The sequence below is a fragment of the Phoca vitulina genome, unplaced genomic scaffold (assembly GCF_004348235.1).
Source record: "Phoca vitulina isolate PV1807 unplaced genomic scaffold, GSC_HSeal_1.0 scaffold13, whole genome shotgun sequence".
NCBI lineage: Eukaryota > Metazoa > Chordata > Mammalia > Carnivora > Phocidae > Phoca > Phoca vitulina.
The window spans coordinates 13,986,724-14,012,467 of record NW_022589716.1 but is presented as its reverse complement, the minus strand read 5'-3'; the positions used below and the strand labels follow the sequence as shown (position 1 = coordinate 14,012,467).

General features: G+C 42.8%; 1 protein-coding gene across 4 annotated transcripts in view; it reads left to right on the top strand.

Annotated features, from left to right (window-relative positions):
* Positions 1-25,744, top strand: part of ARHGEF3 (Rho guanine nucleotide exchange factor 3) — a 293,559-nt gene that overhangs the window by 243,599 nt on the left and 24,216 nt on the right. For 3 of the 4 annotated variants that reach the window (XM_032411537.1, XM_032411539.1, XM_032411540.1), the window contains 2 exons: positions 8,188-8,295; positions 23,356-23,526. In XM_032411537.1, the coding sequence (XP_032267428.1) occupies positions 8,188-8,295; positions 23,356-23,526 (279 nt within the window). Of the gene's footprint in view, positions 1-4,469; positions 6,888-8,187; positions 8,296-23,355; positions 23,527-25,744 lie in introns of those variants that run through there. The other variant, XM_032411538.1, reaches the window with a different exon arrangement.

Genomic DNA, 25,744 nt, shown 5'->3' with positions numbered 1-25,744 from the left:
ATCCACTTTGAGTTTATCTTTGTGAATGGTGTTAGAGAATGGTCGAGTTTCATTCTTCTGCATGTGGCTGTCCAATTTTCCCGGCACCATTTATTGAAGAGACTGTCTTTTTTCCATTGCATGTTTTTTCCTGCTTTGTCAAAGATTATTTGACCATAGAGTTGAGGGTCCATATCTGGGCTCTCTATTCTGTTCCATTAGTCTATATGTCTGTTTTTGTGCCAGTACCATGCTGTCTTGGTGATCACAGCTTTGTAATATAGCTTGAAATCGGGCAACGTGATGCCCCCAGCTTTGTTTTTCTTTTTTTTTTTTTTTTTATTTTTTATTTTTTAGATTTATTTATTTATTTATTTATTTAAGACAGAGAGAATGAGAGAGAGAGAGCACATGAGAGGGGGGAGGGTCAGAGGGTGAAGCAGGCTCCCTGCCGAGCAGGGAGCCCGATGCGGGACTCGATCCAGGGACTCCAGGATCATGACCTGAGCCGAAGGCAGTCGCTTAACCAACTGAGCCACCCAGGCGCCCCCCAGCTTTGTTTTTCTTTTTCAACATTTCCTTGGCGATTTGGGGTCTTTTCTGATTCCATACAAATTTTAGGATTGTTTGTTCCAGCACTTTGAAAATGTCATTGGAATTTTGATTGGGATGGCATTGAAGGTATAGATTGCTCTGGGTAGCATAGAGATACCACCTTACACCAGTTAGAATGGCAAAAATGGACAGGGAAAGAAACAACAAATGTTGGAGAGGTTGTGGAGAAAGGGGAACCCTCTTACACTGTTGGTGGGAATGCAAGTTGGTACAGCCACTTTGGAAAACAGTGTGGAGGTTCCTCAAAAATTCAAAAATAGAGCTACCCTATGACCCAGCAATTGCACTACTGGGTATTTACCCCAAAGACACAGATGTGGTGAAAAGAAGGGCCATATGCACACCAATGGTCATAGCAGCAATGTCCGCAATAGCCAAACTGTGGAAAGAGCCAAGATGCCTTTCAACAGATGAATGGATAAAGAAGATGTGGTCCATATATACAATGGAATATTATTCAGCCATCAGAAAGGATGAATACCCAACTTTTACATCAACATGGATGGGACTGGAGGAGATTATGCTAAGTGAAATAAGTCAAGCAGAGAAAGTCAATTATCATGTGGTTTCACTTATTTGTGGAACATAAGGAATAGCATGGAGGACACTAGGAGAAGGAAGGGAAAAATGAGGGGGGCGGAATTGGAGGGAGAGATGAACCATGAGACACTATGGACTCTGAGAAACAAACAGGGTTTTAGAGGGGAGGGGGGAGGGGGTATTGGTTAGCCCAGTGATGGGTATTAAGGAGGGCACGTACTGCATGGAGCACTGGGTGTTATACGAAAACAATGGATCGTGGATCACTACATCAAAAACTAATGATGTATTGTATGGTGACTAACATAACATAATAAAATTTAAAAAAAAAAAGAAAAAATTGGCCAGCAAGTCAGTGAAAAACCCCAAAAGGGTGGGAAGGCCTTGGCAATAGGAGGTGTCAACAGAAGTGAGAACACCATAATATTTGTGGTGACCTAGAAGTTTTGAAGGGTGAGAAGCTTGGGCATAAACCGTAAGACTGCGTGAACCAGCCTTTGGGCCTAAGGATGCGGGTGGTAAAGTCAAGTCAAGACAGTCATGGGGTCACATGCTTTATATTTATGTACCTGGAGAGAGGCAGAGTGGGAGTGAAGCTCTGGCAAGGATGGGAGGTCTTTGCCTTCTTAGTAGAAGATGGTGCTGTTGTAGGAATGGAGAGAAAAACATGAATTTGGGGAGGCAGAATCAGGGAAAGGGAAGCACTCTCATAAAATAAATACCACAGAACAGAAGTGTCCCCTCCCCGGGCAGTCTGGCCTTGAATGGCTCCTATTCTCTCTGTATGTTTCTACATCAGAGTGGGAACTCCATAGATTGTTTTATGTCATGGAGTCCCATGATTGGCAGCCTGTTGATGGTTTCTTGATGAGAGCAAATAAAAAACCAGTCAATAGAATAGAGCAGGGGCGCCTGGGTGGCTCAGTCAATTAAGCATCTGCCTTAAGCTCAGGTCATGATCCCGGGGTCCTCGGATTGAGTCTCGCATTGGGCTCCTTGCTCAGTGGGGAGCCTGCTTCTCCTTCTGCCTGCCACTCCCCCTGCTTGTGCTCTCTCTCTCTCTCTCTGACAAATAAATAAAATCTTTTTAAAAAATAGAATAGAGCAGACTTCAGGGAGTCTGGCAGCTGGGTCAGTGACTCTCCATGGGGTTGCTCACTTTAAGTTTGAACGTTTCAAAGTAGCTCTCCCAGCTTTTGATTTCCCAGCCACACAGACCCTTCCCTCTTCGGGCCTATGTTAGTTGAAAGTTACTGAAATTCACTAGTGGGATTTTTTTCTTTCATTTTATCAGGTTTCTTCTAATTGTGTTCAGTTCTAGATGATGTCTGTCATCTGTCTCTTTCAGTATCCTTTCTCACCAGACCCTGACTAACAGCTGAAGTACAAATCTTTGATGGCATCTGTCTGCTCACTGATACATTTGCAAAATTGTTCTCTGTCCATTAAAATAAACCTTTGTATTATCCAGTGTCTGACTGTATGCCACAGGCAGGACTGTATACTGAGATCCCTTTGCCCGGCCCCCAGCTTTGACAGTTATCAACCTGTGGTCAGCTTTGTTTCCTACACATCCCCGCTCCCTCTTCCTGTATTACTATGAAGCAGATCCCAGGCATCCTATCATTTTGTTTGTCCCTTATTTGTATACATCAATGGTCAGGGAAAGTTTGTGTCATGCGTGGGCTGAATTATTTGGAAAGTTAAGACAATAAAATGTAGTTAGGATAGGGCTTACTCACATAAAGATAAGTCAGGTATCTCCCCTGCTTACCAGCGGAGGACCCTGAATACCCAGCTCCAGAACGAATCAACAAATCAAGCCTACACCATCTCCAGAGCTTGAAGACTAAGTGTGCTTTGGGAGGGTGCCCGTACCTGGGAGTCTTTGGGTATGTCACAGCAGAAAGGCTGAGACTGAGGACAGCTGATGCAGGAAATGATCCCTATAAAGCCAGCAAGTAGTATAAAGCAGTGGTCTGCAAACTATGGCCCATGGGCCAAATATAGCCCACTTCCTATGGTCTTCAAGCAAAGAATCGTTTCTGTTTTTAATGGTTGAAAAAAGCAAAACAATAATATTTTGTGACATGTAAAAGCTCTGTGGAATTCAGATTTTAGTGTCTATAATGGAACATAATCACATTCATTTATTTACATACTGTTTAAGGCTGATGGCAGAGATGAATAGTCATGACAGAGGCTAGATGCCCACAAAGCCTAAAACATTTACCATCTGGCCCCTTACACAAAGCTGTAAGGCAGGGGCTCTGGAGCCAGCCTGCCTAGGTTTAAATCCTGGCCACCTCTTTTGAGTGACTTTAAGCACATAGCTCATCCTCCGCCTCAGTATCTCTATCTCTCTCTTTAAAATATGGATCATCATAGTATCTACCTTGCAGGGGTATTAGGAGGAATAAATTAGTAGATATCTGTAAAGCATTGAGAGAAGTCCCTGCACAAAATATGAGCTTATTATTATTATTACTATTATTTCATAATACAAGAGCTTCTCAACCACTCTGAGATTGTAACTTCTGTTCACTGAGGATGACGAAAGCCTCCTAGAGGGCTACTGGGTATTCCTAGCACACCTCCTCTTTCCACAGAGATGGAGCCCTGCCTAAGGCTTCCCTGGTGTCCTCAAACATTTGGAAGCCTTTTCTGACTCCATCAACCCATGGGCAGAAGCTTCTGCTAGCACAGCTGATTCTCACCTCTCCCTTGCTCCTGGCCAGGTGTATAACAGCCAAGAGCAGTGTTGCCCTGCAGTAGAGTGGTCAGTCCTGCACTGATGAAGGCATTTCTGGTCCCTCTTGGGCTGGGTTTGTGGCTGAGTGAAGGTAGTCTCATGGCACCTACAAACACAATGAGGAACACCCTCCTATTGCTCCCCAACACCACTCTAGCTGCAAAAATGAAGTGCAAGGAGAATGAGTGATGGTTTCCTATATGCCACATCTATTAGAATGGAATCATTTTTGAAGGAATAAATAGTTGTGCTAGATCATATTGATATGATAGGCACTTAACCTTACATGCATGTAACCTGCTTTGGTTTTTCACCTGTTGGGAGGTAAGAATGAGGAGAGGGAAAGAAAACCATTGTCTCCCCTAGCGAAGGAGTAGTTAAATCTACTTAATAAAATCTCACCTTAGGGGTGCCTGGGTGGCTCAGTCGGTTAAGCGTCTGCCTTTGGCTTGGGTCATGATCCCGGGGCCCTGGGATTGAGCCCTGCGTCAGGCTCTGTGCTCAGCAGGGAGTCTGCTTCTCCCTCTCTCTCTCAAATAAATAAATAAAATCTTTAAAAAAAAACAAAAATAAAATCTAACATTAAAAATAAAATGGCACGGAGTGCTTTATTCCCCTTTGTAAGTCAAGCCCAAAAGATGTTTTAAATTGCCGTGCCAATACATTTATGAAAATATGTGACCTCCATGCCTCTTCATTGTCTCTTTCCCTTCCTGCCCCTCTCCCTTCTTTTTTTCCCTTTCCTTGTCCTCTGAAAAGATAACAAGAAAACATTTGATAAAAGTCAGTATTCATTCATTATAAAAATTCACAGCAAACTTACCATAGAGTGGAACTTTTTCTACTTGATAAACGGTATCTCTTCCATGCTCTCAGCAAGCACAATTCATAATGATGAGCTCTTCATAATAATCACTTTAGAATCAATTATAGTATACCCACTCTATCAGTCTGTAATCAATAATATATAGGTGGCCCTAGCTAGTGCAATAAGACAAGAAAAACAAAAAACCTATAAGGCCTAGAAAAGACAAAACAAAATTTTGTTATACAGACAATACGGCCTACACACAATACTCAATGCCTTTATCTTTTTTCTGCTTTTTAACCTTTTTAGTGAGATGCCCTCCTGCCCTTCTTAAAATTGCATGGTGGGGGTGGTGTCTGCACTTGAAACAGGATATCTTGTGTCTGGGTTTAGCATCGATTTTGCCCAGCTTGGTCTGGCAGCTGAGTTGTTGGACTAGGAAGCTTCTGCAGGTTGTATTCTGTCATCTCTCTGTAAAGCCCAAAAGCATCCTTGGAATTGCATTTGCTAGTTTTCAGTAGAGCTATTTAACTAGAATCTGGAAACATTTTCCCCAAGGGCTCTTTTTAGATAGCAGTAAAATGTAGCTGGAGACATACTGAGTAAATGGAAAAGAAAAATCAAATTAGGCCAAGAATTTTGCTAATCTCCTAGTCTTACTGAAGCCCTCAAGGAGAACACCATAATTCATACTTGGCTCATGTGGGTCAGGCATAAAGCCTCCTCCATAGATCCAATAACCTATAAATGTTCTGGTTTTGAAATTGCACCTGCCTGCTTTACTGGATCACAGCACTAAATCATGCAGCAGTGGTTTCTGGTTCAGTTGTTCGTTACTTGGGAATGTCAGATTGCCAGAGAGCAGCCTGATGTTTACTTCCAAATGGGCAATGCCCTAGGAAAGAGTTTTAATTACAATCTCATGTAGTGCAGAGGGGCTGGCATCTGCATTGTGCATACATCTTGTAGCTGCATAAACACCCGTGGACTGGGTCATACAGCAAAGTCAGCAGAACCTTAGAAAAGATGACACAGCAAGTGGAACAGAACTGAATCTTCCCCCATCCTGCCAAGCATGTGATGCTCCCTGCCCCTTTTTAAAGCGAGAGAACCAATTGGCATTTGTCTTTCAGCCTCCCCATTCTGATACAGAATCTGTGATCCAGCACCTTTAGCCGTTAAGAAAAATGGAGATCTGGGAGTCTCCGGGCTGTGAGGTGTTTGCAGGATCATCTGAGACCAAGTCCTGCTGCCCCATGAACCCCCCCCACCACCACCATTTGCTGCAATGCAGTTTGGACTACCAAAGGTGGTAATATCACAACTCTGGCATTTCCAGCCCAAAGCCGGAGCTAAATTAGAGAAATTCAGGGGCTGCTCAAGAGGGTGTGTGTGTGTGTGTGTGTGTGTGTGTGTGTGTTTAGTATGCTGGTGATGCAGCTCTGACGTAAAAAGTATTTTAAAAATCCTCCTCTGGGCACAGATGCTCAGGAGCCAGGCACTGGACAGGGAGCATCCCTGAAGGACATTGTCACCTAGAAGCAGAAGGGCTATTGGATCTTCCTCTTCAGCACGTCAATAATAGTAATGTGATGTCTCTCATATTAAGAGATTCATCCCTTGCATTTTGGAACTGAACCTCCCCAGTGTTCGGAGAGTTTCCTACCGTCTGTTCCGCTCAGCATGCCAAGAAGCTGGAGAGGTCTCCGGCAGCCCAGATTCATTCTCTGTCTTGGAAAAGTATTTCACTGCTTCGAGAAATCATGAAGTCAATCCTGGCAACATTGTGGAATTGTTTTGCACTTTTTTTTCTTTAGTCTTTTAATGTTTCTATTTAAATGCCAGAAAGATCAGGTCTATTTCCAAGAGGGCTTCTGACATCTGAGATTGGCAAGGGCACAAAATGACATGAGTTTCTCGGCAGAATTCCAAATTCAGGCAAGATTTTTCCAAGCACCTACTATGTTCAAAACACCTTGCAGGGATGTCCTGGAGAATCTGAAGTTCTGCCTTACCCCTCAAAACTTTGAAAGCAATGGCTGAAAAAGAAAGATGAGCATCTTGAGGCTTCCTCTGGAAATGGTTGAGGTTCACCACAGCAATTGGCAAGTTTGGCTTTTTCCATCAAAATCTGGTGTCTTCATGTGCTGTCCAGCATCTACGGCAGGTCAGATGGAACTTAGGAAGGCAAGGGTAACTGTTCTCTTTGTCTTTGTAAAATGTTTTGTCTGTCATGTCCCTCTTTCCCACAGCCTATTGTTTTTATGTAATTCTCCTCTGCAAAGACATTGGTATGGCCACACCCATCAGCTTGTTTTGGGGTAACTTGCAGATTTGCAAATGTTTTACGTGGAGGTGATTTTCAAAACTTGTGGCTATATGAATTATAAAAACAGATGCGCATGGTAGGAATTTCTCTCTGTACATTTTCTCTTCCTGTTTGTTATTTATAAGTATTCATAGGTGCATTTCAAATATACTGTAGATACAAAGATGCTTTTTAAATAGCCCAGCAATAGAGGAACTTCCTTTAAAAAAATTTTTTTTTAGTTTAATGAACTGATAAAACAAACATTCCTTGTGCTTTAGAAAAGCCCCATTGCATAAAAGAAATTTGGGGAGTGGCTTCAGGCAAGATGGAGAAAGGGTTTTTAAAAAGATGAAACCAGGGGCGCCTGGGTGGCTCAGTCATTAAGCGTTTGCCTTCGGCTCAGGTCATGATCCCAGGGTCCTGGGATCAAGCCCCACATCGGGCTCCTGCACATCGGGCTCCCTGCTCCGCAGGAAGCCTGCTTCTCCCCCCCGCTTGTGTTCCCTCTCTTGCTGTGTCTCTCTCTCTGTCAAATAAATAAATAAAATCTTTAAAAAATAAATAAATAAATAAAATAAAAAGATGAAACCAGAAGCATGAAAACACAACTGCCTGACCAGGTCATTGGATGGGAAATCTGAGGTAGCTTTTCTCTGCGGGAGGCATTGGGGAGAATGATTTTTTTTTTTAAGATTTTATTTATTTATTTGACAGAGATTGAGCACAAGGGGTGGGGAAGGGAAAGAGGCAGAGGAAGAGGGACAAGCAGACTCCCCACTGAGCAGGGAACCTGATGTGGGGTTCTATCCCAGGAGCTGGGATCATGACCTGAGCCGAAGGCAGACGCTTAATGACTGAGCCACCCAGGCGCCCCAGGGAGAATGATTCTAAGTGGAAGCTTCTGAATTAAAAGCTGGCGGATATTGGGGGTGAAGTGTAGGGAGCAGACCCTACCCATTTGCTGTCTGCCCAGAGGCTGCTTCTGTTGATGTCCCCTGCCATTTCCCCTTCCCTGGCTCCTGAGCCAAGTCATCTCCACACAGCTGGAGTGAGACGGGGCACAGTTTATATTCCACAGATCGGTAGGAGTAGCTCGTGGAGTGGGACTGGACTGTAGGGTGGAGTTATGTTGTCCCTAATTAACCTTGACATTTTCCTTCCTTTTTTTTTTTAACCCTCTAGGAGCCTAGTAATAAACGTGTCAAACCCCTTTCCAGAGTCACGTCACTAGCAAACCTCATCCCGCCCGTGAAGGCCACACCGTTAAAGCGCTTCAGCCAAACCCTGCAGGTAAGGACACAGTGGGTTTGTGTTTGCAGAAAACCATGTTGTGTGGGAGGGGTCATTGCTGCTCTCCCCAGAACCTCCCCAGAGATCTGAATCAATGCTTATTTCAGCAGAAGAGAGCAAACGAGGGAACTGAAAGGAAGAAAGGTGTGTTTTCCAGTTGTAAACTGGGGTCAGATGGAGTCCTTTGAGGGCTGACTTGAGGAATCATCTCTGTCGGATCTTTCCTCAGAGTCCTATACCCCATCCATATGCACACTCACAGGATTGGTCCTAAAGTATCTATGGGCTTCCTAAGAAAACCAGCAGGTGACATGAGCTGGAGGGTAGGAGAGCCTAGTACTTAGACCAGGGTCGGCAGACGACAGCATGAGGAGAAAAATTCAGCCTGCCCCCTGTTTTCTTATGGTGCACAAGCTGAGAATGGTTTTTCCTTTTAAAATGACTGGGGCAAAAGTCAAAAGAGGAACAATATTTCATGACACTTGAAAATTATATGACATTCAAATTTCGGTGTCCATTAAGTAAAGATTTGTTGGAAAACAGGCATGCCTCAGTATTTATGTACTGCCTGTGGTTGCTTTTCCATTCCAGTGGCACAGTCAAGGACAGAGACCATGTTGCACACAAGGCCCAAATATTTACTATCTGGCCCCTTTACAGACAATGTTTCCTGACTCTTGGCTTAGAGGAAAGGCCCTGTAGTGGAAGCACTTCAGTTCTGACCTTGGCTCTGTCCCTCAGAGACTTTGTTACCTTGGGCAGGTGACTTAATGTCTCTAGGTCTTGCTTTTATTCCTAATGGGTAAATTGGGGATAATGCCACAGCTTCTTTAGAATAGAATCATTGTAAAGATTTATAAAATAGTGCATTTAAAGTCCTTAGTATTGGGACGACTGGGTGGCTCAGTCGGTTAAGCGTCTGCCTTTGGCTCAGGTCATGATCCCAGGGTCCTGGTATTGAGTCCTGCATCGGGCTCCCTGCTCAATGAGGAGCCTGCTTCTCCCTCTCCTGCTCCCTTTGCTTGTGCTTGCACGCTCTCTCTCTCTGTCAAATAAATAAATCTTTAAAAAAAGTAGTCTTTAAAAAGAAATAAAGTCCTTAGTGTTTATAAGATAGTGCATTTAAAGGGCTATATTGCTAACAAAACTATACTAAGCCCTTTGTTAGCAATCACTAATTTACTAATTAGTTGGCTAAGTAGTAGATAGTAGCTACTATAATAATTCTTTGGTAAACAAGTGGCTAGAGTTGTTCTTAAACTCCCAATAAAGTTTATCTTTTTTTATTATTATTATGTTAATCACCATACATTACATCATTAGTTTTTGATGTAGTGTTCCATGGTTCATTGTTTGCGTATAACACCCAGCGCTCCATTCAGTACATGCCCTCTTTAATACCCATCACCAGGCTAACCCATCCTCCCACCCCCCTCCCCTCTAGAACCCTCAGTTTATTTCTCAGAGTCCATAGTCTCTCATGGTTTAAGGTGAATATTGAGATTTGTCCAAGGCCTTGGACCAAATTTCATAATCGTAAAAATCCTCTTGCAGATTGAAGCCAACAAAAGCCATGCCATGAAAAGGCTTACCTTGTTTAGCTGAGAAGTTGTCTTGAGTCTGCCATTCCTTACTTGTCCTGAATACTTTTGCTTAGCAGTATCTTTATCTTGGCTTTCGAGTTATTAAGAAAACTGTGGACCAGAACCCAAGGCATATCCTATGCTATGAAAATCTATGATTTGAGAACTATTTTAGGTCTCCCTCACCCCCTCCTGCCATTGCTTCTGCACCATTCAGCCAACATGCCATGATACTGCATAGCCCAAGCTGTGCTTTACATTTCCCTGTGGATGCTCTCCTTCTTCGGTGCTTATTCCCTGCCCTGTCCATTACTCTGTTAGCTCTCCTCAGTTTCTCCTGAATGAATACCTCATCACCTTAATTAGCTATAGGTTCGGCTCTGTTTCTCTCAGTGCTTGGGCCTGTGGGCCCTTGCTTATCCCCTGATCCCCTTTGTGGGAGAATGGAGAAGAAAAAGAAATAAGGTCATCTGGGGGAGGCAGATGAAGGGCTTTGAAGCTAGTGAAGAAAAATGTGTTTACCTTCTCTCCCCCATGACCAGTCCCTCAGCCCTCTGGCCAAGTTCATCACAGGCTTCCCCTGGAAGATTCATCACCGCCCTAGTCCTGCACATCTGGTCTTTTGCTGAGTTCTGCTTTTTGAAAATTCTTTAGCCTGTCTACTGCCATTTCACCCTTTCCTTTCCATCCCAGTGGCTGGGGCTCAAGTTCACTCTGTAGTTATTTCCGCCCTTGACTATGAGACCTCCGTGCCGCCGGCCATGTCTTCCCATCGGCTCTCCTAGGACAGTCGAACCTCTTCCCTGGGAAGGCCCTCGCTCATTCTGTAAGCCTTGGGTGGGCCCTCACCACACACGAGGCTCTACATCCCGCCCTCATGTTGCTTACATCTTGGACAGAGTTGCCTTCTGGTGATTCATGGCCACATTTGGCCCTCAAATTGTGCTTTGTTTGGCTGTGAGGGGTTTTGAGCTAACATATAAAAATCCAAACAATCCATATAAGAATTTGGAATTCCAGGGGCACCTGGGTGGCTCGATCAGTTGAGCATCTGACTCTTAATTTCAGGTCAGGTCATGATCTCAGGGTCGTGGGATCGAGCCCCGCGTCGGGCTCTGTGTTGGACTCGGAGCTTGCTTGGGATTCTCTCTCTCTTCTGCTCCCTCTGCCTCTCCCCCTGCTTGTACACACTCTCTAAATTAATTAATTAATTAAATCTTTTTTTTTTTAAGATTTTATTTATTTATTTGACAGAGAGAGACACAGCGAGAGAGGGAACACAAGCAGGGGGAGTGGGAGAGGAAGAAGCAGGCTTCCCGCCGAGCAGGGAGCCCGATACGGGGCTCGATCCCAGGACCCTGGGATCATGACCTGAGCCGAAGGCAGACGCTTAACAGCTGAGCCACCCAGGCACCCCTAATTAATTAAATCTTTTAAAAAAGAATTTAAGTTCTGGCTTCTTTTAAAGAATTGAAAAGCATGGCAGTCTGGGCCCATGTTGCCACATGGTAATAATGAGCTGGATCTGGGTAGCCAGCCAATTGTCACCTACAAATGTCCCCACCTCTCCCAATTGTCCTTCCAATACCTGACTCCTTGACTCACTGTCATCACTTTGCCTGGCCTGTAGACTCCATGTTTATGCTCCTAGTTCTGGAGACAGCTTGCTGTATGCCTCCCACCACAGCCCAGACCTGACTGTGTGTTGCTGTAAGATCCTCTATTGTCGTACCCTCAAAACCTTTCCTTTGGCTTCCCAGGCGGCCTTTATTCCTCCTCCCCCTTTCTCTGCCCTACAGATACTACACTAGGAAGCCTGCAGGAAATATCTGGTCACCTTGAAAATTTGCACTGACCTAGAGAACTGGGACAGAAAGAAATCAAGCCATGTCTGAAATCCAACAGACTGAGGCCAAACAAGGATGAGAAAGCCAGACCCAAGGGAGGGATCTGACATGTGGAAATTGGTTTCTAAAACCTCAAAGATTTTTTTTTTTGGCAAAATAATTTTTTGTTTTACTTTTTTCAAATATAATGATAAATAGCTAACTCCAGGCTCCATTTATAGGACAGAAACAAGCCAGCAGAAGCAGAATGGTAATTCATAACGGTTGTGCACGTGGACACAGAGAGAACGTGAGCAGTGTGCTTATGTTGTGAGTGTGTCCTTGGGGGGGTCAGTGAATGGAAATATGCCCCTGTGTGCAGTTAGACAGCCGTGTTTGCAGGATGATCTGCAAAGCAGAGAGAATGCTCTCTTGCCCCCCCAATATCTCCCTGTTGGTCACCTTGGTGCATGCAATGCATGTTTTGCAGAATTATTTCCAGCCTGCATCTCAGTAACTGCCCCGTGACTTTATTGCTTCCCTCTCCAGCTAGAATGGGATAGGGTACTAATGTGATCTGAGGAGCAGGGAGGAGGAGGGGAAGCAGGAGGCCCCAAAGGGATACTTTGTGGGCTGTCTTCACATCCTCTTCCATTTTGTGCTCAGTGGTCTTGGTGCCTGTTCCAAAAGGGGAGGAACAAAAAACAAGGAGAGTGGGGTAGAGGCTGCCCCAAACCTCTCAGCATTCATTCTTCACTCATAGGTGTTTATTATATATGCCTCTTCTACTTCCAAAAACAACTCGAGGCTGCAATCGAGCAGCTTGGTTCTCTGTCACAGTATCCCTTGTCCCTGGTGCTGGCCTCACAGAGACATATATATCCCTTTCAGTGTCCAGTTATGTCTGAGGTTGGGTTCCTTCTATTATAGAAGAGATGACTTAGGCCCAAACACCCAAACACCCAAACACAATACTTTAATCAATAATGGAGCACTTAGCAGTCCTTCCTCTGGCTCCTCAGGAGACCCCAGGTTAGCTCAGAAGGATATCAGGACAGCTCGTGGCTAGCAGCTTTTCCAAAAAGGTTAAAACCCCAGCCACAGATGGGAGTGGTCCTTGCAGCAACGGTTCAACCAGACACTGCAGAACTTGTTCTCTCTTGCCTCTCCTGTACCCATATAGACTGGGGGCTTGGGCCCCAGCACAAAGACAGCATTTGTGGAAGTTGGAGAGGGACAGCCTCTGCCTGGCCTTCTGTCTCTCTCTGATCGGGAAGTGAGTGCTGCTGATAGACTGGAGCACAGATATCTACATCCCTGTGGGCCTAAAAATCTCCTCAGTGGCCTACTGGAGAGGAAAACGTGGTCCGGCTCTGAAAGGGGCCTGCGTGCACCCCTCCTGTGCAGTGAGGACAGTGAGCTCGCCGTGGGCGAGTCGCTGAGTCCTGCCTCTCCCCACCCCCTGGCCCTGCACAGCTGGTAGACGCATTTGAGCTGGGGCCAGTGCTGGGGCCCATGCGTGCTACGGAATGCTCTGTTCACAGCACTGTGGTTGAGGCCTGCGTTCTCTCCGAACATGAGCTTCATTTCTTTTCCATTATAAAAGTATAGGTTCAGTATGGAAAAATACAAAAAAGGAGAAAGAGAAAAGATTCCACTGCAAAACAACCCCTGTTAGTATTTTAATAATTTCCTTCCAGTGTTATTCTAGGTATATCTACATAACTTACATACTCTGAGCCTCATTTGGGGTTACTCACAGTGTACCCAGCCTTATCTTTGTCTCATCTGTTCACTCTTGGATTGAAATCTCCCACGGGGACCTGCATGGTCAGTTTCCCTTGGCATTTCTATTGGTCTTGGCCTTACGTATTTCCAAGCTATGCTGTTAGGCATGTAAAGGTTCCTCTCATTATTGTTACAGCCTCTTGGGGGGAATTGTACCTCTCATTAAGGTTCAGTAACCCTCTTCATTTCTTTTAATGTTTTTTGTCTTGAGTTATGTCTCTCTTTTTTTTGCATTTTGCATTTTGCCTGGTTTCTCCCATCTCTTTTATTTGCATCCTTTCTTTGTCCTTTGGCTGGATCAGAATTTTCTTATGGCTTAAGGGAAGTATTATATCACTTTTCCAAGTTATTCTTGGAAAATATGATCTTAATGGACCAAGTATATATTATTCCTATGTGTTGATGTAACTTACTTTACATAACCAGTCTCCTATTAATGGGTATTTAGGTTGTGAATATTTTTTATATTATCAAATAACTCTGTATTGAATGTCTTTTGAAGCCATTTGTCCTATTTTTTTTAAAGTACCTTCCAGGGGCGCCTGGGTGGCTCAGTCGTTAAGCGTCTACCTTCGGCTCAGGTCATGGTCCCAGGGTCCTGGGATCAAGCCCCACATCATGCTCTCTGCTCGGTGGGAAGCTTTCTTCTCCCTCTCCCACTCCCCCTGCTTGTGTTCCCTCTCTTGCTGTGTCTCTGTCAAATAAATAAAATCTTTAAAAGAAAAACTAAAAAAATAAAAATAAAAGTATCTTCCAATTGTGCTTTCTTTTCTGATTATAGAACATCTTTTTAGAATTGAAAAATAGAAACACAGAAAAGGGAGTAAAAGTCACTTGTAACCCCACCTCCCCATCATTAAATATCTTATATAACATTTTGGTGTATACTCAGACAATCTTCTCTTTTACAATATACCTGCATGTGTGTTTTTTTAAACAAAATCCTAATCATATGTTTATGTATATATACTATTTTTTATATATGTACTGTCTTTTAACATGTTTTTGTCTTAACAGTATAAAATAACCTTACAGTATGAGAATACACTTTCATGTCATTAAGTATTTTTCACAAACCCAATTCTTAATTCATATAGTATTTCATCAAAAGGATATACCAGGTATTGATTATTCATTCTTTTTTTGTTGAACGTTTAAGTTCTTTACATTTTTCTACCATTATAGATGATACTGCTTTAAACATCCTGATTGCAAACCTTATGTGTGTGTGTATTCCTTCCTTTCCTTCGATGATATTCCCAGAAGTGGAATTCTGGTCAAATTATGTAAACTCAAGGCATCTGATGTCTCTAGAGTCAGGCCTCTCTTTCTGGTGTGTACCTGTCTTGGGCAGAATTGCTCCTCTGTGTTCTCACATCCTAATTCTAGACTTGTAGTCACATTTTCCCCTCTCTTTTCCTACCGTTTTTTGCCTGCTGGGACATCTTCACAGGATAGCCCTTCCCGGGGGCCCCTTGACTTTCCACACAGAACAAGGTTGTATCTTACTTTTCTTGGTATGCCTAGCACTACATGTGACTTAAGATATGCTCAGAAATTGACAGTTACTGTTATTATTGCGTTTATTACTTGAAAAGTTGGCCATTGCTCTTCCTAGGGGCTCTCCAGGAGCTGGCAGTGGGTGCCCACCTAGTAATATTACATAATAACTGGGCTACTTCACAACAGAATATCAGCCCTCTCCCACTTGTATCCCCTTGGGGAGGATTGTTGTGGCTTAGGAAGGGTTTCTGGTACCACAGTCTCTCATTCCTCCATTCCTGGGCCCTTAGATCTGTGAAGTATTTCATTTCACTGAGATGCAGCAGAAAATGGGACATAATAGTGTTCTCCATTTATTATTCATTTTATTTACTGTGTTATTTGTTCTGCTCTAGACTTGTTGGGGGAGGTAATCAGTATGCAAAAGGAGACAGTGTGCCCTAAGTCACACAGGGCTGGAGCTGGGATCCTGCAGGGTTTTCACGGCGGCTCTCCTGGAGCCAGCTTCTGCAAAAAAGTCAGCTGGTCGTAATAAAGCCTGTAGTTTGCCAGGATCTAAAAATGATGACCAGACTTTTGGTCTGGAGCATCACACCTCACTGTTGTTCCTTACTCTTTGTGTGGCAGGGAGAGTCAACATTTCCATTTCAGCTCGTGGAATATTGTATCTGAACATTATTGTGCAAAAGCCGTTTTATGGTGCCTAATGAAGAGGTTGAGCTGCTGTCCCAAGCCTCTGGAAGGCTTCCTAAATTTTGGGTAGAACTAAGAAAATTGTACGATATTTTCCCTACACCGGAACCAAATATTTTCTTCCGCTTTTCATTCATTCTACTCAGAATCTCTCTCAGCTACAGAAAGACTTCCTGCCCTGGGTCTATGGGGTTTGATTTTTTTCTTTTATTGTGAATTGACTGGGTGCCTTTTTAATATGCATTAATCTGAATCAAATCCAAATATGATTTTATGTTTATAGCACCACTTCAAACTCCATATTCGTGGTCTTGCACATTTGTCTACTGATTTCATTTTCTCTTAGTTAATATCTCTTATGGAAAAATCTGGAAAATAAATGTAGAGATGTATGGAGATGAAAATTAAAACATCCATAGTCCACCATCTAGGGGTAACATCTATTAACGCATTGTATTTTAAGTAAGGATTTTCCTTTTCTTATTTAACTCTACATGTGAGACTTTCCCATTATCATTAAGCTTTTCTTAAAATAATGTTTTTAACAAACATATAATATTCCATTTTATGATTACACTGTAATTCATTCAACTATTCTCTATTGGTCACTTTAGGCTGTTTCTAGATCTTTTGCTTTTATAAGCAGCAGTGTGCTGCTGAAGGTTTTCTCCTATCGGTTATCCTAATGGAGGTCCCCAAGGAACCATTTGGTCCAAGTAATTCAAAGATATGTCTGCTGTTTGCTAATGAATGAAAACATATGTAAACCAGCACTAATGGTAACAATGCAGCCAATGGTATGATAACACTGATAGGTAACATCCATCGCCTGTTGCCCACATACCAGGCACTTGGCTAAGCCCTTGACATATTTTATATTTTATATTTTATGTAATCCTCACTACAACTTTGTGAGGTACTCATTACTATGCCCTTTTACAGATAAGGAAACTGAGAGGGTGCCCGGATGGCTCATTCGGTTAAGTGTCTGACTCTTGGTTTGGGCTCGGGTCATGATCGTGGGGTCCTGAGATCAAGTCCCGTGTCAGGCTTGCACTGGGCAAATAATAAATAAATAAATAAATAAATAAATAAAATATCTAAAAAAAAAAAAAACAAAAAACAAACCACACACAGATAAGGAAACTAACATCCAGAGAGATTAACTTCCCCAAGGTCCCTCAGCTACTGAGATGACTTCAAACCATGTCTGTTTTACTCCAAAGCCTGTGTTCTTAACCCAGGCTTTGGAGTAAAGCTTCTGGTTTTATAGTCAAAAGACTAGACTCCGTTCCTATTCCCACACTTACCTTGGGCCAGTCACTAAATCTCTTGGTGCTCAGATTTCTCATCTATTAAAAAGGGCAAAAATGCAAGAACCTGTCAAGTTGCCTCTCCCAAGACTAGAATGAGGGTCAAAAGTAATGGAAGCTACAAAACTGAGAAGTGTTATTTCTCAATTTAAGTTAATTGCTCTAATCAAGCCTTCCATAAGAGACTCCTCCAAGATGTTCTTCAAGACCATTTTCTAATCCCAGCCATAACTACTGTACATTTTGGTTTAATCCATTATAGTAGCAACATAGAAACCCATTTTCCTCTGACAGTCCCACCCTAACTTCCAATCCATTTAATAATAAACCATGTTACAAAATAGCAATGGTAACTGCAGAGAATTTCCCTAGCTTGAACTCTCTTTATTGGAGCCTGTTATCTTTAGCTGTAGAGACCTTCTGTTTTTGGAAAAGGGTGAGGGAGCACCCCGCTGAACAGGCGGCATTAACAAATTAAATCTGTTCCATCATGCCTCATCTGCTGGGTTTACATTTCCTCTGACACGTGTAAAGGGTCCCTCTTTTCCCACCTGGCAGACAGTCCCCTTTGCACCTGCAGCATCTTTTCCACATACCCAGCTCAGGCATATACACGAGCACCCATTTCCTAAATCTGCGTCATCTGTGCCTGTTCTAGCTATTGTTATTTTAGCTGCCAGTAATTATGAGCTTTAGGTTTTTGACTCATTTGCTGAGCTGGATTCCCTCATGGAAGCTCTTGCTTGTCCTGGAACATTTTTCATTCCCCACACCCAGAGGGATCTATGTACATGTTTCTGTTTTTATGCCATCCCTCGCAAGGCTGGGTCTCTCCTAGTCAGCATGGACTGGTGTTTCTCACCCCAGGGGACATTCAGCAATGGAGGTGTTTTGGTTGTCACAATGGGGATGCAGGCACTACTGGCATCTAAGGGTTAGTGATAAGGATGCTGCTAAACATCCTACAAGATACAGGACAGCCCCTCACAGCAAAGAATTTTCTGGTTCAAAATGTTACTGGTGGCAAGGTTTAGAATCTCTGTCATGGACTGAGAAGTAGCCTGCAAGTCACTTGTTTGGGCACATGCTTCCTACCACACTCTGAATCTAACAGTAGGGGAAGCAGGATAGGATATTGTTAAATCTGTCACCAGGGGCCTGGGCTTGGGGGTGTTGGGAACTGAAATAGACCAGACCTATGTCATCATTCTGAGTTCACCATTGACCTGGGTTTAAATTCTGGAGCACCATTCATTAGCTGTATGACCTTCAGCGAAGTGTTACCCTTTCTGAGCCTCCGGTTTCCTCATCTGTAAAATAGGGCTAGCAATCCTTACTTCTTGGTTATACAAGGTTCTAAAGCTCCTCTCACCATGCCCAGCACAAACAAGGCATGCCATTCATTCATGAAGCAAAATTGTTGAGCTCCTACTATGTGCCAGTTGCTAATAAGTCCATCAGTAAACAGAACAGATAGATATCCTTGCCTTCCAGGAGCTTACCCTCTACTGGGAGGAAACAGACATGTCAGAAACCAGTAAATGACATCACACAGCACATGGTGAAAATAGAGGAAAATAAAGCAGGAGAAGGGGGATGGGCACTGGAAGGGACATAGCTGTTCTCCTCCCTCAACAGGCATCCTCTTCTTTGGGGTTTTTCTCCTAGCAGTAGTTACATGTTCCTTCCCCAGCTCCAATCCTCTCATCTAATTGCGCCCAGTTGTACTGAGGCCTGGGAGAGGTGTAGGTCACGTTGTATGGTCTTAAATACTTGTCCATGGCTTGGGTCTGGTTGGCTATCAGCTGTCCCCAGGGCTGGCCAGTGCCGACCACACACCTGACCAGCATTCTTTATTGTATTTTTGGGACTTTTCAGCATCCTTCCCCTTTCTAAGTGGAGTTAAAAATAAAACGTTTCTTTTAATCCAGCCCAACCAAAAGGGTTAATCTGATTGGTCAAAGAGCCACTCAGTCATTATTCCTAAAAAATAAGTAAACGCATTCCCTCTCCATAACTAGATTTAAACTCTTAGAAGGCCCATATCACTGAAACCTCCCCCCAGTGCATGATTTGCATATAAGTAGCAGGCATACGGCCCTCTTGATAGAAAGAGATCAGGTTTGGGAGCAAAACAGATCCAGTTTTGAATCCTGCCTGAGCAAGTGCCTTAGCCTCCCCGAGCCTCAGTTTCCTCATCAGTAAAGTGGGAATAAACCCCCACCGTGTGGGTGGTTGTGAGGATCAGAGAATTCATCAGAAGTGCTAAGTGTGGGCACATAAAGGCCCCTCTTTGATGTATGTGAACTTTGCCCAATCCCTTCCCCCTTTGCTCCCAAGCCCACCACTCACTAAGGAAACACAAAACGAAGAATTCTTAATAATAGAGCTCACCTAGTATAGCTCACCTCTCTCTTCCCCCCCCCCCCCCCCAAACTACAACAGAAAAATATCTCCAGCTCTCTGGGAAATTTTTCAAGAAATACATAAAAATATGCTCAGTCGTATTTTTCAAAAACATGAAACTGGAGTTAAGGTATACAGCTGACCCTTGAACAATGCAAGGGTTAGGGACACCAACACCCCCCATGCTCTGCAGAGAGATGAAAATCCATATATAACTTTTGACTCCCCCAAAACTTAACTACTTAATAGCCTGCTGCTGACCAGAAGCCTTACCAATAACATAAACAGCCAATTAACACATCTTTTGTAGAAGTATTATATACAGTATTCTTACAATAATGTAAGCTGGTAAAAAGAAAATGTTATTAAAATCATAAGGAAGATGGGTTGCCTGGGTGGCTCAGTTGGTTAAGCGTCTGCCTTCGGCTCAGGTTATGATCTCAGGGTCCTGGGATCGAGCCCCGCATCGGGCTCCCTGCTCCGCGGGGAGCCTCCTTCTCCCTCTGCCTGCTGCTCCCCGTGCTTGTGCTCTCTCTCTCTGACAAATAAATAAATAAAATCTTTAAAAAATATATTTAAAAATAAATAAATAAAACCATAAGGAAGAGAAAATACATTTACAGTACTGTACCATATTTATTGAAAAAAAAATCTGCATGTAAGTGGACCCTCAAAATTCAAACCTATGTTGTTTAAGGATCAGCTGTAGTCGTTTTCCCTATTAGATTAATAATAATATCTTGTTGATAGAGTGTGGAAAAAGGTAATTCACATACCTTTCTGGGGACAATGAAGCTGAAACAGTGTCTGGAGGTCAATTTGGCAAATTTGGAAATGCATGTCAAATGCTAAAATGTAGATATTTCTTAGACCAAGGAATTCTACTTAAGGAATCTGCCTTATAAAAATAGCACAAATACATAAAGGATGTTCACTAAAGCACGTTTTGTAATAGCCAGACACTGGAAACGATTTTAATGTCCATCAGTGGGAGGTTGATTAAATCCATGTGGTCCATCTGGACCATGGGATACTAACTCTACACTCATTAAAGAGAAAGAGTGATTTTGGGGTGATGGAAATATTTTGGAACTACACAGAGGTGGTGTTTGCACAACATTGTGAATGTACTAAAGGCCACTGAATTGTTCACAAAAATGGTTAATTTATGTTATGTGAAATTTACCCCCATAAATTATTTTTTTAGAATGAGTCTTATATGCAAATACGAAGAGACATATTGTTGAGTGAGAAGAGAAAACATTCTGTTTTCTGTGATTATTGGCAAATGCATTTAAAAGGTCTGGAAAGATCTAGAACAGACTTAATAGCAGTTACTTCTGGAAAGTAGACTTGGGAAAATGAGGGGATTTGTACTTAGTTTTATATACTTTTGTAATGTATGAAAATTTAAAGTTAGCATAAGTTACTTGAGAACTGGTGGTGAGGAGAGGGGAATTTTAAGTTGGTCAGGGGTTGAGTTGAAACTGTTACAAGGTGGGCGGTTGATTCTCTCGAGTGAAAGTGGAAAATGTCTTTCATTTTGAATCTTATTTTTGTGTTTTCCTCTCTTTCTACTCTTTAATTCCCACCCCGGCTGTAATCAGAACCGAAAACTGAGATCAATGAGTAACCTGATGACTCACTTTGCTTGTTTTGACCTTTCCGTGCCTGTGGCTAATTGATTCTGAGTGCGGAGGATCTGCAAGCATTAGTCTGGTCACTGTTTATAAGGGCCTGTTTTCAAGAGATCACAAGGATTTGCGATATACCATTAGTGAACCATGTATTTGGTGCAAGTTCTTTCTTGACCAGCATCAGGGGCTGGTCCAATGATCATGAGCTCACTAATGAGCCCAGGGGCTCTTGGAAGCCTGTGCCAGCTGAGGAACTCATGTTGCTACTTGTAAACAGCTAACTTCCTGCTTCAAGAAGGTTGTGATAATACCTTGAAGCCCCTTGGAAGTTTCTTTTTACATTTTTCATTTATTCATTTTTTCTTGAATTATAAAAAATTTATAAACAGAATAAAAAATCACCTATCATGTCATCGGGCAAAAACAATAGACTTTTCTGGTATTGCTTTTATATCTTTGTTCTTGTGCTTTTTTTCATAACTAGAAACAGTATTCATATACAGATTTTAGTTCTGATTTTAACTTACAAAGAAGGGATTTTTAGCTGTTAAAATGGCCTCAGAATTGTCTAATTGGCTAGATAGTATACCATCAAGCAGATGAATTATAACTTATTTAACAATGCCCTTATGTTGAATAGCTCCCTTAAAATTCTTTTCTTTCTTAAATTTTATTGTTGAATCTCAAAATATTTGGAAGCTGCCTTAGACTATTTTAGTGAGGCAACCTCATATGTCACATGCAAAATCAGTTCTTGCCCTCAGGAAGTTTATAGATCAGGGCAGGTGACCAGTAAGTGTAATAAAATGTGATCATTGCTATATCAGAGCTATGTCCAAATTGCTCTGGGAAAGTGGTCAAGGTTTCTTAGAGGAGGAGTTTGAGTTATATCCTGAGGACACTTAGGAGTTAGCCAGCTAGTAAATGAAAGAAAAGCATCCCAGGAAAAGAAGATTGCTTGAAGGAAGTACAGAGGGATGGCAAAGCATAATGCATTTAGGAAATGGCAGATTGCCTAGTAGGGCTGGAGAATAGAGGGCTCACGGGTGAGTGGCAGGAAGTGATTCTAGTTATATAGGCTGTTGTCAGATTACAAGAGGCCTTCTATGCCAGACTGAGGAGTTGGAACTTCTGAAGGCCATACACATGTGTCCACAGCCATGTCTTACTAAATAAGAATGTGGTTTTGAGCACAGCAACATCTTAATGCTTTGGCAAAGTTCCCAATAAGGGTGTTGAAATCTTCTAGGATGAAGGCTTAAAGATGATTCACTTAGCTTTCTTCTTGATCATTTGTACTTGTCGTGAGAAGGCACTGTGATAGCATGTTTCAGCCCCAAGAGTGGACTTCAGGTTGTCAGAGCACCCCAAAGTCTACCAGAGCCTCTAGAAAAATAAGAAAACACCTCAAAGACAGGCATCATTTGCTGCCAAGATGGCATTTAATATACATATTAGTTGGTACTTTTCAAATTGACAGAATCCCAACCGAAGTTAATATAAACAGAAGGGGGAATGTATTAACCCCTTAATCGAAGAGTGGCTCTTCCTGGCTTCATGTACAGTGGGATCCAAGGGTTTAAACAGTGTGGGTAAAGCTTGCTCCCTCCCTCCATCGGTCCCTCTCCCTCTGTCCTTCATTCTGTGTGTCCCTTTATTCTCCTTGAAAGCAGATAGACTTATCTGCATGACTAGAGAGAGCTGCTGCAAGAAATTCCTGCTTATTTTGTCTCTTGGGTTCACAATACTAAAGGAATAAAGACCCTCCCACTCTTTCTCCCATGAACCACTTAGCACATTTCGGAGAAGCAGGTACCTGTCCCTGAACCAGGGTGGAGGACTACTCTGACTGGTCAGGTCTGGGGCATCCCACCCAAACTGTGCGCCAAGTAGGATACCCAAGGATAGCGGCCTTCTGTTCCTTGATGAAGGAGGAAAGTGGGAGTACTAGCCAGATGTAAAGGACATCCACTGCTGTTAATCCTTGTTCTTCTGAAGAAGGGGGGTGTCCGCTGGAAAAAAATGTGGAGCCTGTGGCTTCTCTGAGAGCTGCCTTTGTGTATGTTTCTGTGCCGTGTCCGGGTCTTACGGAACGGATACTCCCAGTACATGTGTGAACGCAGCCCCTTTGCCCAATTTCCCTTAGCACGTAGGCTCAAGAAAACACCCCACTTCCCAAAAGGCCTTGTGGCATTGTCCTCTCTTTTTTGTGAATATCTGATTTATGTTCTGTCAGTGACAGGAAGCTGCTCTAACAATCCACCCAAGTCCTGCCATGGCCCCGTGATGGTTTGTTTTTCTCATTGTTTAGCGTTCCATCAGCTTCCGCAGCGAGAGCCGTCCTGACATCCTCGCCCCCCGACCCTGGTCCAGAAATGCCGCCCCCTCAAGCACGAAGCGGAGAGACAGCAAGCTGTGGAGTGAGACCTTTGATGTGTGCGTCAATCAGATGCTTCCGTCCAAGGAAATCAAACGTCAGGAGGTAGGCTCAGGACCCAGGAGTTGGCCCTGTGTCTGGAACGCAGTGCACTATAGGCGAGAGCCAAACTGCGTCTACACCACAGGCTCCCAATCAGTTCTTCATTGCATTTGTAGGACAAATGGGTGTCACGCCTTGTAAGGAACTGAGAACCCAGCATCCAGCTGGGTGGGCGGCCCCTGCTTTAAAAAGAAACTGATGTGAAAATCTGAATTTACAAAGAAAATGAATCAGGAAGTGTCTATTTAGGATCCCAGAGCTCTCAAAAATAATCACTTGAGTTATATTTTGATAGCAACTTCTAGAATATTTTAAAATGTTCAGTTTATGAAACTTTGATTCGGTTTTGTGGAGAACTTATCTAGGGAATGCAGTTCATTTCATGACCTGTAAGTTTTCTGTATCAATAGCTCTAAAGGACTATGGTCATCTTACCCTTTATAGAAAGCTTGTCAAGTGCCAGGCTGTGCCCAAAGCACATCTAGTGCATCATCTAGTGAAACCCTTGGAACCCTCCATTTTTGTGGAAAACCTGACATTGGCAAAAGGCATACTTGAAAGCTTTCTAGGTTTGGGCTCAGTAATTCCTTTCTAGGAATCTGTCTGCCTTCTTATACACAGATGAAAAGATATATATGTAAGGTTATTCATATGTTTATAATAGTGCTGAAAAGAACCTGAACATCTATTGTCAGGGACTGGCTAAATAATGAATATCTATAAGATATACATGGACTACAATGTAGCTGTAACAAGAAGTGCTGGTATGCATATATGGCTAAGTGGATAAGGCAAGGCACAAAATAGGGTATATTATGTCCTTTTACCATCTATGTGAAAGAACAAGGAAAAATGAATATATGTGTGTAGGTGCACATTTTTGCTTTGTAGAATTATAAAATATTTCTGGAAGGATTCCCAGGGAACTGGTAACATTGTTGCCTTCTGGGTGGGAACTGGGTGGCGGGATAGACGTAAGAAGGAAAGTTTTCACCATATACCCCTTTGTGCACTATAAATTTTGAACTGTGTTAATGTATTACCTATTTAAAAGAAATAAGAAAGCATTTTAAAATAATACATGCACTGAAAATCTGTGAAGAAATATGAAGAAACCCTAACAATAGTTAACAAGATGGTATTATGGGTACATTAAAATTTTCCACTTTCCACTTTTTTGTGTTTTCCCAAGTGTTAACAGTATGCCTATATAACTTGTACGATCTGATAGTGGGAAGGAAAGAAGGATTGATTCTGCAGATTGGGAGATTATTAAGGTACAATGAATACAAGTTCGTCCGTCTAGAAAGTTACAGAGCTGCAATTTGAACCCAGGTCCTGTCCTACTCCAGAGCCCATGGTCTTCATGGTGACACTGTGCTATCCCACAACAGACATCTGACGGTGGTGTTTCCCAGTGTGGGGTTCTGTGGTTTTCCTCTCCTGGGAACCACATTTGGTCAGTGGGGCCACATTTGGTAGTCAGACCATCACACCTATGTAAGTAAGCTCTAGTAAAACAGATGTACAAGGAAATCTGAGGAAGGTCTAAGTAAAGTCTAGTTAATTGTGTTGTGACAACCCATTTCCGGGTTTTGATAATGCTCTGTAGTTACGGAAGACGTCACCATTGGGGGAAGCTGAGTAGTGGGGGCACAGGACCTCACTGTACTGTGTTTACAACTTCTCCTGTGAGTCTGGTTCAACAAAACAGAATACCAGGAGGGCATGATGTGGCTGTCTGGGCCTTGGGAGGGGTCACCATGCATGGCCTCCAGCACAGTATTCTGCCTTCTCCTGCTTTATCTGAGAGCAAACTCCTTGTCTTATACTCCATCCACCCTAGAGATGGAGGGTGCTCTCCAGGCCTGCTCACTTCTTCCCTTTAGTCTGAAAGAAATGTAGGAGTCCCCAAACTATCACTCCTGTTAAAGGACTAAACATAGAGTCCTTTAACAATGTTTGCCAACAGTTTAGACTCCCAGATGAGTGAAAGAGTATTCTGCACATCATAGCTCTGAAATTATGATGGCTTAATAGAGCCAAATTAGAAACGGTCCATTTACACACTCTTGCTCACAGCTGGCTCCTATAATTTTATTTATTGTACCGTGTAGGGCTGAGAAGTAATTTAGAATGAATTAACTTCACCAGACATTTAGAGTGATAAAATATTGGATTCTTCCTACAATTCCAGCCTCAAGACAAATGGCTGATAAGA